General features: G+C 45.5%; 1 protein-coding gene and 1 pseudogene across 1 annotated transcript in view; one reads left to right on the top strand and one right to left on the bottom strand.

Moving 5' to 3' along the window:
• On the bottom strand, window positions 1-204 carry LOC118075623 (U2 spliceosomal RNA; annotated as a pseudogene).
• Window positions 205-1018: 814 nt separating this feature from the next.
• Window positions 1019-15915, top strand: part of P2RX3 (purinergic receptor P2X 3) — a 32003-nt gene continuing 17106 nt past the window's right edge. The window contains exons 1-2 of the mRNA XM_035125009.2: window positions 1019-1313; window positions 12043-12178. Coding sequence (XP_034980900.1) covers window positions 1195-1313; window positions 12043-12178 — 255 coding nt within the window. The 5' untranslated portion in view covers window positions 1019-1194. The remainder of the gene's footprint in view (window positions 1314-12042; window positions 12179-15915) is intronic.

Genomic DNA, 15915 nt, shown 5'->3' with positions numbered 1-15915 from the left:
TATTAAAGTCCACAGCCAAGCCCTTAGTCCAGTTGCTTTCAAAATCCTACAATCTTTCAAAAACTGTGTTGTCCACAGTTCCAATTTTTCTTCTTCAAACTGCTTCACACTGTCTCAGCCCAATTCTCCTACTGTCCCTACTGTCCCACAAACTGATAAGAACAGATACTACACCTGATCTTAGCCAAAAGGCCGAGAAGCGATATTAACAATCTTTCAATTTGGCTGGACTCTATACTTAACCGGCCCGGAACAATCTACCAGAGAGAAGGTCGCCACCCATGGGACCCATGGGACGTCGATTGAATGATAACCCAGCTTTTACCATGGGTTTTAATAGGTTTAATAGGTTTTATCGGTAACCATATTTGTAATGTATTTTTGTTGGTGTTTGTCCTTTTGATGCTATGGCCTGTCGGCTATGCAAATAAAGTTTGATTTGATTTTTCTGTCCCACAAAACAAATGCCATAAACTGGACCCCTGGACCCAGCCTGATATGCTTCCTTTTTTCAGCTACTGAGCGAGTAAGTGAACTTGAATTGTGCTTCTTAAGACAGACAGCCCCAAAGGAATAACCAGGAACTTCCTTTTGCTGTTGCTCACACTGACCCTGATTTGGGACTAGGATCCCACTGTTTGCAATGCAGGCAGCATCTTGTCAGAATGATTTCCCATTTTCCAATGTCGTCTCTGGAGGGTAATACTATTCAGCTTTCTCCTCCCCCTCTCCTTCCTTCCCCTTTGACTGATGTTGCAAAGGTCTGACACAGCAGGGGCAATATCTGTAGAGCTGGAACACCACTCAGAGGAAATGCAGCAATTGCAGATTCATTATTTAATGCTCAGATCTCTTCCATCTAGGCACTCGCTAGAATTCAATTTGTAATTGATGAGCTGGAAAGCCCCACCTTTCTCTGACTGCATCACTGTGGTGTTGGGTAGGGGTGGGGGTGGGGAAAGAGATCTTATAAAAAGGGGTCCCAGCGTCTCAAGCATGCCCAGAGTAGCAGGAGACAACAGCAGGAGGGAGCCAGCAGAACTTCTTCCATTCAAAAAGCTTCTGAATGTTCTCCCTGCACAGATTACACCTCCGTGTCTACCACTCATAGACCCATCACAACACCCTTGACATTCCAGTCCGGTTTGCAGAACATCTTGGATTTGCTCCTCGGCGCCCAGGCTTTCCTTCGGCATGAACTGTGTGGCAAACTTCTTCACCTATGAAACCACCAAATCGGTGGTGGTCAAAAGTTGGACCATCGGCGTGATCAACCGGGCCGTCCAGTTGCTGATCATTTCCTACTTCATTGGGTGAGGGATGGCATGTGAATGGGGGAAATGTATTCTCACTTGGGGGAGGGAAGATGGCTGTAGGAGAAACAAGGGAAGGGCTTATACCCCACAAATCATCATCGCTCAAGAGGTGACAATGTTTTACACAAAGGTGTTGGTAGAGGACAGTAGAACGAGGAAGGTGGTGGGGGAAATAACCGAGAACAGCTTGGCTACTTTAAAAATCTTGCCTTATTTTTGAGGGGTGTGAGAAGCCAGGTAGATAAGGCTGCTAAGTCAGGGCTTTTTTCAGCTGGAACTCACTGAAACTCAGTTCCAGCACCTCTCAGGTGGGTACCATTGCCATTGTAAGAGACAACAAGGAAGGTGTTCATGGTGAGTTCTGGGATTTCTTTTTCTAGAAAAATAGCACTGTGTCAAGTGAATGGTTCTAAATGTAACTTGTTCCTGTAAGGGAGACTTGAAATACATAGAGATTTTCACTTGGATTCTCCAAACTTGCAAAGATCTCTAAAGAAATAATAACTCACATTGGCATGCCTGTCAGCTCTGGAAAAGAATGTGCAGGAAAGCTTACGTGGTCCCACGAGGCTGCAGACAGTGTTGTCTCTGGCTTGTGGGGTTTGGGTAGCGGATAGAAAGTGATTACCATCTCTCACAAGTCTGGAGTTGAGGAGCTCTTTGGAGAGCCAGGAGACTTGGATTCAGGGCCACAGCAAATTTCTTTTGTGAATACCCTGTTTCATCATCCTAAGGGAATGTTGTACAGTTTCATGGGCTTCTGCCCTTAGATACCCCCAAGGAAATCACTTAGTAGACAAAAAGGAGCTGCTGCTGCTGCTGCTTTTTAACTGAAGAAGTACTTCACAATAATTTGCCATGCGTTTACCTGCCATGTGAGACCAAGTAGCTGAATTCATGTTGTCATTTCAGAGACTGTGTTTGGACGTGTGATTACGTAGGCAAGCTTGTTCACACATATAGTCATTTCTTCCTGTAAAGGAAGGATTCTGATAACTCTTTGCACTATGTTGTGCCATTGCAAACTTGCCACCCAAGCCAGAGCATCCAGCCCCGCAGCGAGGCTGACTTGACCACATGCCATGATAAAATTTGCTTTACCACATGGCAAAAGGCTCCTGGTAGTTGTTTGAATTCACTCTACTCGTGGCTTTTAGGGGTGAGTGTTCATTTGAATGTGAGCAAAGAAGAGGGGCATGCACGTTTGAACAGACAGAGATGGGGGAGCTGCATGTCGTTCCTGGAAAAAGTAAATCTATCAGTGTGCTGAATGTGGGAGATTTGTATGAATAACAAGCAAGGACGTGATTCATAGGTTAGTGGCAGACAGCACATGATTTGACTGCAGAAAGCCCCCTGCTCCATCTCTCCACATCTTCAGGGAAAAGGATTAGGGAGCAGGTGATGTGAAAGAGCTCAGCTTGAGACGCTGGAGAGCCACTGTCAGTCAGAGTGGGCAATGCTGGGCTTGATAGCCATAAGGTCTGACCTGGTAGAAGGCAGCTTCCCACATTTCACAGGGGAGCTGGGACGGTTTGGGAAGGAGGCGATTAACAGTTCACTTAACTGCTTTGGGATGGGTTCTGTGTTTTGTTTTTCCTGAGACGGTTTATACCGGAGGAGTCTCACTGACATCCTAAACAAAATAAAAAAATTCCTTCAGTAGCACCTTAAAGACCAGCTAAGTTTTTATTTTGGGATGAGCTTTCGTGTGCATGCACACTTCTTCAGATACACTGAAACAGAAGCAGTCAGACCCTTATGTATATTCAGAGGGTGGGGGTGGGGGTGATGGGAATGGGTGATGGGATATGCCCCCCATATATATTTTTCTCCCAGAAACAACTTAAAGATCTCAGTCCGGTCAAGGAGGAGAAGCCTTTGGGGGGATGACTGCATGGGATGGTAACTCTATAAGAAGGTACATTGGTGGATTAATTTGTGAGCAGGCTGACCAACTTTAAACTACTTTAGCAGGAAGGGGTGTGTGTGTGTGTGTGTGTGTGTGTGTGTGTGTGAGAGAGAGAGAGAGAGAGAGAGAGAGAGAGAGAGAGAGAGAGAGAGAGAGAGATTGTGTACATGGAGATCATAGCTACAGGAGACAACTACTGTATAAGGGTAGAGGTTATGAGTACAGTACAGTTGGAAATTATGGAAGCCAGCAGCTACCTAGGGAACAGTGACTAAGAAGGCCATCTGGTGGCAAAAAAAAGAAGTACAGTACTGTAATATAGAAACAGCTTTTGCTCCACACAGAGAGAGATGTAGAGGGGGATGGGGGGAATCACTGCTGGGTACCCTAGTGCCCTGGGCTTACTATTATTGATTACACTTAAATAGGTCCATGATATGGTTTTGCCTTACATGCGGAAAGAATGTTAATGTCTCCTAATGGCCCATGAAGGTCTCTTTATGGGAGATAATTGTTAGGAGATGGTTTCTTCTAGTTAACAGAGAGCTTTCTGGAATGAGTAGAACGGGAAAGGCAGCGGAATGAGGGGAAGGCGATAAATCCTCAGTTTCACCAGGCAAGGGGTGGGGGCTGGTGTAAGATGTGTGTCTGTGTGTGCGATAACAGAATAAGCACTTTTGAAACTGATATTGTTGGGAAAGGCAGCACCTATACTTAGTTTGGAGCTTCCTGCCAATTCACATCAGGCAGGCACCTTCACTGTGTTTTTTCTGTAAGCAAGCTGATCCAAACAGGTAGATGCCAATGTGTTTTAATCTCTTTTTAGCTTACTCCTGATTCTAATTGTTTTTTAAAATGTTTTAAACCACTTGTTCTTAACTATTTTTTACTGAGAATGAACATATCTTGTAAACCCCTTAGTTTCGTTACAATCAAGCAGTACATTTTTTTTTTGTAAAATAAATATTTGCAGGTAAGAGGGGCAGGATTAAGCTAAAAAGAAAAACACTGCTGCTGTGAGTCAAGTCAAGCAATGAAACGGAGGGCCTTGAATTTGGGGCTTTGGGGTTCAAGACTTCTAGTCTGGCCCCACATAGGTCCCTGACTGCAGGCCTCAGTCCCTGATCTGTGAAATGGAATGATGGGTTGCTTGTGAGGATAAACTCTACAGTCTGCAAAGCAGATTAGTGTTGTCCCAGGGAGATAAGTGAGACTATCCCTATATAAACAGTGTTGGGAAGAGGCTATAAAAGTGCACTATGAAATAATAATTACGAGCTCTATTCTGGGTTGTGAAAGGGATGGTGAGAGAGGGATGATGAGAGAGGGCAGCAATATTAGCAAGTGTCCTGGTTATATGCAGGGGTGGTAGTAATATACGGGAGTTGCAACAGTGGACATTTCCAGATGAGCATTGAACCTGAATTGTTTGTAGGAAGATTAGGTGATGTCTGTTCATTGGGCATTCACTTTGATTTGTTTATCGGGACCTTAAGATAACCATTGCATCAAGCATACCGTCAAGTGCATTTTCCTGGTCACTTTCCTTATCTCAAAAAGTCTAATCTTTGGGGGTTGGGAGTGGCTTTGTCATGCAGGACACCAAAACCACTTTAATTGCACAACCTGAATTTGCTGGTGTATGATTGAATCCCACCTGAATGTAGATAGCCTACAAGCACTCAGTGCCAGAAGAATGGTGGGAGTCCCAGACTTGTTTCCTGGGCATCCTTCCAGAGGAATATGAATGGAGGGGCTGATGGCAGGAAATAGGTGGTGGCCAAGCCCCAGCCCCCCACCCTCTGCCAGCTCTGCTTGAGTGCTTGGACTGAATTGTTCCCCACCCCAACCCTGATGTTGTTAACCAGAGCTCCATTAGCATGGATAGCCGCTTGGGCCTTGCCCATTACTTTCTCTCTCCCCTGTGCCATGCATACTCTCCTCTTCCGGGGGCAACACAATTTCTTATCCGCTACTGCATTGCTGGGGGAAACTCGGCTGTAAATCCTGTCTTCCCTCTCCACTCCCAGGGGTCTAACAGACTAAAGAACATTTGTTCTTCTTGAGACAATTATTTAGCAGTGCAGTAAATGCACAGGCTCTAATCCAGCATTAGTTTCCTATGACTAAGGCTGCAGTCCTAAGCACATTTACTAGGGAGTGAAAACTGTCAAAACATAGTGCAACTTACCGTATTTTTCCCGTATATAACACGCCCCTGTGTATAAGATGCCCCCTATTTTGGGGGACCCAAAATTAAGAAAATGGGTGGAGATTGCCCAGAGTTGTTGAGCTTTCTGGGGGGGGGATTGCCCAGAGTCGTTGAGCTTTTTTGAGGGGGGGGGGTTGCCCAGGGTTGTTCAGCTTTTGTGGGGGGATTGGCGAAAATCACTCACCCGCCTGAGCAACGCTTCCTATCGCACGCGACGCAAAAGCCACCAAACATCTGAGCGCCAGCCACCAGCCGCTGCCTTTCGCCCACCCAGTTGAATTGTCGCTGTAGCAGCCAATTTTAAAAAGCCCTTGCCACAGCCAACAATCACCCGCAATACCACCGCAGACAATCTCCAGCTCCCAGCAGCAACCAATTCCCGCCACCCCTCTGCACTACCCGTGTATAAGACGAGCCCAATTTTTCAACATTACTTTAACGTAAAAAAATCCTCGTCTTATACAAGGAAAAGTACGGTACTTCTGCGTAAATATGCATAAGATTGGGCCATCCATCTTATTGAATGCAATGTGACATCAGTCACAAGTTGTTTCTTACAGTAGTTTCAATGGGACCCATGCTACAATGCTAAGGAGACTTCCTTGGGAGTGAGCCCCTTTGAACTTAGTAGGATTTACTTCCAATAAACACGCATAGGAATGGGCTGTTAGTCACCATGCATTGTAGCTGGATCAGGACTACAGTGTTTTACCCATCGGATGTGTGGGATCCTCAAGGTAGTGGTACATATTTCACACACTTCAACTGCAGTATGTTGTCACTGGTCAAAATTCCCCGCACCTGCGCACACACAGCGCAATTGTGGGACTTGTCGGATAGCACTTGAAATCTCTCAGCCGGCAAGCAAAATAACCATCCTGTTTCATTTCTGTGTGATGCTATGAGCATGGACGATTTGCAGTGGTGTTTCCCAGAGAGTTGCGGGTAGTCTGAAAGATAAGTTGCTGCTTGCGATGAGATTCTCACCACACTTTCACAGCTAGAAATGGGTTTGGGAGGGTTTTGTATTGTACAGTACTGCAAAGTTGCTTGTTCTTGACACTTTGATTTGCCTGATCCACTTCCTGACACCGCCTTCTTTGAGGCTTCTCACTGCACCTTTAGCTGGCCTGGCCTTTAAAATGGGTGTTCAGCTTTTCCACATTGTTCTGCCTTCTGAGCCGGAAAGCTCAAGAGCATTGCTTCCTTACTGGAAGAAGAATGCATCAGCAACACAAACTCAAAAGTGATGCTGCCTTTGGCTAATCCTTTGCCTAATTAATGTACAGAACGGACACACCCTTGGCTGCAAGAATAAAGTGCAGTTTGATAGCAGTCTCACTTAGCTCTGTCTCAGAATTCTGTTGCACCCCATGCAAAATAAAAGGTTAACCTACTTGGGATGTTTGGCAATAGGTAATTGTTGCCTTGCTGTCCAAAAATAATAAATAGAATGTGTGTTTATTATTTATTTAAAATAAAAAATTCCTTCCAGCAGCACCTTAAAGACCAACTAAGTTTTTTTATTTTGGTATGAGCTTTCGTGTGCATGCACACTTCTTCAGATACACTGAAATAGAAGACCCCAGACGCTTATATGTAGAGATAGGGTAGGGAGGGGTATCACGTTTACATACATACTCCTTCCACAGAGGTTAGATATATTACCTACTAGTTGGAGTGTTGGAATAGGACCTGGAAGACCAGGGTTCAAATCCCTACACAGTCAGGAGGGGTAGTGATACCCCTTAAACATTTTGTGAATCTAAGTTTGGCCTCATTGAGTGGCAGTATTTCAATATGAGTAGGAAAATGAGAGTACACCTAAACATTTTTAAAGGAAAAAAGCAGTGGCTGGAACTCACCGGAACTCAGTTCTGGCACCTGTCAAGTGGGTGCCATTGCCATTATAAGAGAACAAGGGAGGAGTTCATTGTGAGTTCCACCACCTCTTTTTCTAGAAAAATAGCACTGGACCTATTGGATTAAACGTTCTTCTGCTGAGTTTGTGTGTGCCTGCATTTTGGGCTCCACTTGAGGGCTTGGTTGTGAACTTCCTGCAGGTATTGCTGTGTGAGCCATCACGATGAGCTCCCACACTTCAGCTTTTAGCTGCCTGTGATGCCTTATTAGATTCTCTGCACAGCTCGAAAGGATACATGATACTCCTTTACAAACCACAATTAATCTACAAAGCCTGCAGGTTCTATGCAGACTCTCAAGTTAACACATGTAGATTGGGGATGCTGCATGTCACAGCAATCCTTTACTCACTTAGCATGGAAGGCTTTTAAAAGAGGATTGGGCATATTCCTGGAGGATAAGGCTATCCGTGTGTGGCAGCCGTGTTGTTGGCTGCACACTTCCTCCACAATCAGAGACAGCATTTCTCTGAATACCAAGTGGGGAGAATTACAAGTGGGGAGAGTGCTGTTTTCATTCTGGTCCTGCTTTTGGGGGTTTCCCATGGACATCTGGTTGGTCACTGAGAAAACCGGATGCAGGACAAGATGTGCCTTTGACCTGACCCAGAAGGATGGCTCTTCTTACCTTCTTACGTTCTTACATAGTAAACATGGATTGAAAAGGTTCTTGTGTCACACGATGCAGGTACTGCTAACCCGCCCCCGCCCCCTTCATAGAGTTTCATTTGGCTCACAGCCTAGAAAAGCATTTGTAGTCTGTGTGATGGACATGCTGCTCAAAGTTGGCACATGGAGTCTAGGAATTGGCATGACTTTGATTGTACCACAAAGCATGAAATATGTTCGTGGTCATGAATTCCATTAGCTTCTGAGGAACCTTCAGGAGCTTCCATTTTACTAAGAGGCAGGTTTGTAACTCGTGATTGTGGGGAAAACTCCATGCTTATGTTCTAAATTAAGCCAAGAAAAAAGAAAAGTGGGGCTGGGTAACCATTCAGGGAGGGGGGGGGGACACTTCTCAGATCCAACTATTGAACTTTTCCCTATGCAAACAGATCAATCCCATCCCAAGGAAAGGGGATCAAATCATTCCCCCCCCCAGGCTAAATATTTAAATCAGGAGACCCCCCCCCCAAACAGAGAGTTTAAGTAGGTAGACACTTGAAAGCACCATGCTCTTGTTAGCCCTCATCCCACACCTTGTTGGCATCCGTCTGTCTCGGGAGACAATGGAGGAGTGCACCTTTGGGGGTGAAGTCAAACTGCTGAAAGGTTGCAGCGCCTGATGTGGTTGCGGAGACCAATGCTGGAGAGACATGTTTTCTTGCAGCTGAGGCAGACGAAGGCGTTCGGTTGGTTGTGCTGCTGCAGATGCACCGTGTCATAAATCAGCATAGCTGTCAACTCTCCCGTTGTTCACTGGAAACCCCCCGTATTTAAATCCATTTCCCGCTGTTACCCCAAATTGCAAAATATCCTGTAAATCCCCCGGATTTATAAGAAAGCAGCTCCTGCCCGCCAGGGAGGCTCCTCAGCTGCGTAAATATCCCAGCTTCCGTCTGGCTGCTCGCTCACTTGGCTTGCCGAGTGCTGCCGGAAATCAATTTCTGGTGCCCAGACATGCAGACACGGGCAGCCCGGCACCCGTGTCTGGACATGCGCAGAAGTGACTTCCGGTGCTGCGCCGCTGCTGATCCCTTATTTTCCAATCCGGAAGTTGACAGCTATGTAAATCAGGAGGACCACCCCCCTCCAAACAGAGTTTAGGTACGCAGGTGCTTGAAAGCATGATGTTCATGTTAGCTGTCATCCTACAGCAGGGGTCAGCAACCTTTTTCAGCCATGGGCTGGTCCATGTGGTGGGCCGGACTATATTTTGAAAAAAAAGAGAACAAATTCCTATGCCCCACAAATAACCCAGAAATGCATTTTAAACAAAAGCACACATTCTACTCATGTAAAAACATTCTACTCATGTAAATACACCAGACAGGCCCCACAAATACCCCAGAGATGCATTTTAAACAAAAGGACACATTCTACTCATGTAAAAACATTCTACTCATGTAAAAACACCAGACAGGCCCCACAAATACCCCAGAGATGCATTTTAAATAAAAGGACACATTCTACTCATGTAAAAACACGCTGATTCCCGGGCCGTCCACGGGCCGCATTGAGAAGGCGATTGGGCCGCATCCAGCCAATGGGCCTTAGGTTGCCTACTCCTGTCCTACAGCAGTAGGATGATATCCCATCACCACCTAATGGAGGCAGGATGCATTGCCATAGAAGGGATAGACATTGGCTACATTCACGGGATTGGTGTGGTATGGTTCAGATGCTCAAAACTTTTGATGGGGCCAGGCTGGTCTGACTCTCTTTTTAAAAAAGAATGCCTGCTGCTGCACTGGAGTGATGTGCTGGGGTTGTTCTTAGCCTCCCTAGTTTGTAACTACCAAGTAGTCAATATAAAATGGTGTTGGCACAGTAGAGAAGGTGTTGCCACCATGTCTGAGCCTCATGCTGGCAAAGTCCATTCCACACAGCACTTGTAAATATCAGCATCCTTGCTGGGCGGACAGGGCATTTTCCCCAGTGATGAAACTGGGGTGGTTTGAGTGCTGGGGAAATGCGACATCCCTTCAATAAAAGCTCTTCCTCATGAGGAGCAGACTGGATCCTGTGCGTATGTTGCCTACAACAGCTAAACTCCAGTCTTTGGCAAAGGCAGTAGGAGAGGAGTGATGTAAGATAGGAAAAACCAGGCATCCCCAAACTGCGGCCCTCCAGATGTTTTGGCCTACAACTCCCATGATCCCTAGCTAACAGGACCAGTAGTCAGGGATGATGGGGACTGTAGTCCAAAACACCTGGAGGGCCGAAGTTTGGGGATGCCTGGGATAAACCCTTCTACTTCTTCTGGGTTGATCAAACAGAGGGAAATAAATGGACCATTTTAACTGAACTGCCAGCTTCATTTCAAAATGACCGTGTGCTTAATGTTGTTAGCATTTTACCAAGTTCTAAGTGGGTATGGAAGGGGGGAAAGATCTAATTTAATTTGATCCATTAGTGGCTTCCAACCTTGAATGTTGGCATCTGATACTTCATGAGTTTTTTTTTTTGTTCTCCTTTGTGATGTTCAAAGGCTGTCATTCTGGTATGGATGGGATGGCATCAGCTGTGCCTGGCTCACATGGTCTTCTTGAGCAAGGGAAGGGATGAACAAGGAAGTGATGTCTCATAGAGGAGGCCATTTTTTTAATCTCTAGGCAACCAAAGAGGGATCCAGCTGGGAGATTGAATCCCTCAGACTGGAAATTAGGTGCAAACATTTAGCTGGGAAGATAATTGGCAGCTGGAACAGTTTGCCAACGGATGTGCTTGATTCAGCGCTAGATGTCTGATATCCCATAAAAGGTACAGGCATTATCTAAGAATTACTGGGGGGATAATATATGCACCCTGCTGTATGCTGGAAATCAGACTGATGATAGAAAGGCCCTTTACAATCTGTGATTCACTCAAACCCAAATTAGACGAATTGCATTACAGATTGCATTCTTAAGCCAATGCTCTTATTGGGGAGCAGGCTTAATTGAAATCAGTGGGATGTGCCGCCGAGTAAAAGTGTTCAGGTGACATTTTTCCATTTGGCCAGTGCTGATATTCTCCCTGGCCTCCTTCTTGGTAAAGCCACAGTTGTCAGAGCCAACAGCTGCATAAATGGATGGCGTTTCTATCTATTGCTGAGATAAATCAATATAAGTCTGAGCGCTAGAGGGCAGCACCCAACAAAAAATGAGATGCGAAGTAAGAATTGCCATATAATTTGGTTTGGACAAAAACATGCTTTTAAACGTCCTCCTACAGGGCTTATCGTCATCTATTGCCTAGCAGGGAGGCCTCTTGTGGGAAACAGCATTTTTTTTGGAAGCAATAACTGGGAGGGATCTACTATTATGGCTAATGGTATAGATAGGACAATGGGCTGAACTGGAAAATAGTATGTTTATGGTTCAAACTTCATTTTAAAAGGACTTGAAAACCTCACACCATCACTTCTTTTGCTTGCCAGAGCAAGCAGAAGCTGTCAATTACCCTTGCGCTCCAGCAGATCACCCCCACCCCCACCCCCAATTCTCATAACAAGACAGCCAGAAGAGGCTTTTGAAATGCCAAACAAATTCATAACATGTGTACCGACTGCAATAGAAATGGATTATGCCCACAGGGAGGGAGCTGGAGACCCCAAAATGAGATAACCAGCTGGCAACAGCTGAGAGAGTGTGGAAGGTGTGACCTCACTACCACAGGGCTATGCAGAAGCATGAGGAGAAGCTACTTGGCCCCAAGATCTAGTGCTCATAGGGAGCTATTCCGTTAACAATGTTAATGCTTAGGACACCAAAACAGGGGTAAGCAGTGTGGTGTCCTCCAGGCATTGCTGGACTCCAGCTCCCATGATCTCTGACCATCGGCCATGCTGATGGCAGCTGGAGCCCAACAACAGTGGGAGCACACTAAGTTAGCTAACCCTGCAGTAAAAGATCAGGGTAGTTTTTGCTCATGCAAATTAGTCCACCATTATTTTCTGCGCCTTGTCATTTCATACAAGGCATGCCTAGCCCTAGAGGACTTGCTAACTGGTTTATTTCTTCCCCTGTTCCACAGGTGGGTGTTCTTGCATGAGAAGGCCTACCAGATAAGAGACACCTCCATTGAGTCCTCCGTGGTTACCAAGGTGAAGGGCTTTGGCAAGTACAGTAACCAGGTCATGGACACGGCTGATTATGTTACGCCTCCACAGGTAAGCCTTCACGAAGTTCTCAGGGAGGGTGTTGGGTTGAAAAGGTATGGAGCTCTCCTGAGCTGAAAGATGGGTAGGCCATTTGGTTTGTTGATGTCTGGATAAATTTATCATTTTTGTCGTCATGATTTCAATTTAATAGTCGCTTGCTATGTAAGGAGTCTCTAAGTTACTTGAGAGCATAAAGTATAATATAAAATCAGAAAAAAGCAATACAAGCTATACAATACCCCATAGCACAAACCCAATAACAGCAAACCCTTCAGCAGCAGAGTATGGCTACAGCAATAACTTGGGGCGGGGGTAATGTGCCTCCCCTCTCAGAAAAATATCCCCCGGTATAGTTTGTGCATGACTGTGCATAACTTTCTGTAAGAGAGATTACTATATAACTGATTACTAGCAAGGGAATGCATACGCTGATTGACTCTATGGAATAACATTGTTTGTGAAGTGATAAGAAAGTTCTAGAACCATGGTTCCCAACACAGGGGGGCAATTTGATTTTTAAAGGGGGCAATTCAAGAATGAGTTATTAACAGTGAATGGCCTTCTAGGCTTCCTCCACGTGATTATGAGTTCACTTTTTGAATAATAAGAATTATATGTCATGGGGGGGGGCAGAGAGAGATCAGGATTTTAGCGATGCTTAGGTGGGGCGTGGCCAAAAAAAAGGTTGGGAACCACTGTTCTAGAATGACCCATTCGGCATGGCCGGCCTGCCCATGAGGCTGGCTGAAGTAGCTGCCTCAGGTGGTGGAAGTTGAAAAGACAGTGCCCCATGGGTGCCCCCTGCCGTGACGCCAGCGGAGAAGCTGCACTCGCAGCGGCATTGCTACTCCACCAGTGGCTGTCCTTCAGCTTCCCTGGTATGGGCAGCATGGCGGCATGTTCCCATTTCATCTCAGGAGGCAAAACAGGATGCACTTCCCCTGCCGTTCAGTCATACAAATCACCCCCTGACGTTGCAGCCATCAAGTGATAAATGTGCAGGCATGAACCAGATATACATACATGATATTTAAATGGTGCAAATGAGCCTTTTTGGCCCCTTGCCTATTTACAGTGCACTCAAGCAGTCAATGGAAAAGGATCAGGGCCTATGGTGTCTGTATTTTAAAAGAACAAACATGGTTGCACAATTTCAGATGCTCAGTTGTGTTTAAAGCACTTTTCTTGGAAAATAAGGGACTTAATGATTTCATGCTTGCTTACTTGCCACGGCAAACGGTGCCATAAAGGAAGATTGTTGGTAGCAAGGCAATACAGCGCAGATGAAAGTATGAAAAGCCTTTCTTGTGGATCTAAGGCAGCAAGTCACTGGCATCAGCAGAACTGTACTGTAGATAAAAGTTTATTGGAGTCTTGAGTCGGAATATTCTGTGGATATGTGTTCAGATTTCATTGTACCTTCAGCATCAGATCTGAGACAGGTCAGTGAGCACAAGCAATTTGTGTTCTAAATATATACGCACTGTACTTCTCAGGACCGCAGATAACCCTTCCATGCTGTTCCCCCACCCCATTGGAACTGTAACAGAGTTCTAATGTTGCTCTCATGTTCCCCAACTGAGCAGGAAATTCCCAAAACACGCTCAGGCCATTAGGAATACAAAGAATGCAGAAGAAGAGTTCCATGAATAGAAAACATTGCGGGTCAGAACATGAGTTGTTCCCACTGCCCACCTCCAAAGATGATAGGAACAACTGCTCCAAATTCTGGAGCCACCAACTTCATCCCAGTTGTTTCTGATTTTTGCTGTATGTTCCAGTGAAAATGATGGATGGGGTGGAATCCAAGAGTAAGGCTTAGTCAAGGATATGGCAACCTGAGGTCTCTGCCAGCTTTTGCACGTGGACTGAACCTCGGCAGCTGAATGTGGACCTCTGCCGGGGAGTTGGGGACAACAGGATAGGATTGTCAATTCGTTTGACTTGGTCACCACAAATTGAGTTTTCATGGGACTTAATAAAAGAGTGTTCATGTTCATTTATTTGATTTTAAAATCTTTAAACTACCCTTAGTCCACACAAATCGCCGGGTGGTGTAGAATAAGAACAATATACTGTTGTGTTCCACCCCAATATCCAATTGGTGTGAGGTTCCAGAGGTTCTAGGCGTTTACCCAAGGTTTGTGCTTCCTTTGGAATGAGGGACAGCGGAGATTGTGGTGTTGTTATGATATATGGCTCATTTATACATATATACAACCTGAGCCTACGACGGAGGTTTTCACAGCATCAACACTTCAAGAGGGCCTTGTTTATCCCGTAGCCACAGCCTTGCATTCAAACACAAATCAAGCATCACTCTGACTCTCTGGCTTCCCAGCCTGCAGCATTTTTCCAGCTTCTAGCTCACACCATTCAATTCTTAGCTCTCACCTTGTCCAGGCACCCCCAAACTGTGGCCCTCCAGATGTTTTGGCCTACAACTCCCATGATCCCTACCTAAGAGGACCAGTGGTCAGGGATGATGGGAATTGTAGTCTAAAACATCTGGAGGGCCAAAGTTTGGGGATGCCTGCCTTTGTCCTTCTAACTACCAGCAAGTTTGCCATCTGGCACAGATCCACTTCCTTCGTTCTTTTAATGTCCCCATTACCAAAGCTATCACCTCACCAGGAAGCTAGCCTGACTCTTCTAGGAATTTTAATCCCTGCTTATATTACACTTGCTGGACTCAGGGGATAGAAGAGTTTCAGCATACAGCCTACTCCCCGCCCTCCCACCACCGGCCAACTCATAACAATACAATAGAATCAAAACAGAATTCATCATAATAAAGATACACACACCCATTCCCTGTTACACCACACCCAACTCCCTGCAAATACCACACAGTCTTTTTTAAAAAATAAATTTTATTTCCCAATTTTTCCCCATAGAATTTTGACATGAATACAATCCAGTATTTTTCAACAAATATATGCAAATACCACAGTCTTAAAATGGCATCTTATAAATTGTAAAGTCAAGCTTTTTGGGGGGGGGGGGGGGAAATTGCCATATCAAATGGGTCCTGTGCTGTTTATGGCCTTAAAAGTATGTACCAGGACCCATCCGTATTTCTGAATGACTTTTTATGGTCTCCTGAATGGGCAGTTTGCCAGCAGGGCTGGAATATGGGACGGTTCTCAGCAGTTGTGTACATGAGAAACAGCACTGGCGATTTAAATACCGTGTTTCCCCCTTTTTAAGTCACCGTCTTATAACTTTTTTCCCTCAAAAAAACACACAGTGGCTTATTTTCAGGGGGTGTCTTTTTTTTAAAAAAAAGTGCTGGTACAACTGGGACCCACTGGCTCAGGACGCTCAGTGCTCTCTTCTGCACATTGCTGGGCGCGTTGTTGGCGCTGCCAGTTCCGAGCGCCTGCAGGGTGGGGTGGGGGTGGCAGTGCTTTAAACCCCCAACCCTGTAGAAAGCAATGGAAGTTATGGACCGTAACAATCCTTAAGAGGCGCAGGTCTTTAAAAACCCCTGGTATCACCCTTGAAGCACAGCCTTCCAAAGTCAGGGGGGAAGAGGTCTGTTTAGACAAAGGAAAGGATCGGGGGTGATTCTGCGCCCTGGGACCCACAGAACTACTTTAAAAATCCCAACCTGGGGGGGGGGTCAAATAGTGAAGCCCCATAGCCCTGTAGCAACAGAAGGCACATTCTGAAGCACCCGAGCTGTTCGGTTCCATAAAAAATCCAGGAATTGTAAAATTAACAACAATAATGGGGGGCACTCT

Source organism: Zootoca vivipara, chromosome 1, assembly GCF_963506605.1.
Source record: "Zootoca vivipara chromosome 1, rZooViv1.1, whole genome shotgun sequence".
NCBI classification, from domain to species: Eukaryota; Metazoa; Chordata; class Lepidosauria; order Squamata; family Lacertidae; genus Zootoca; species Zootoca vivipara.
This window is presented reverse-complemented; position numbering and strand designations above follow the sequence as displayed.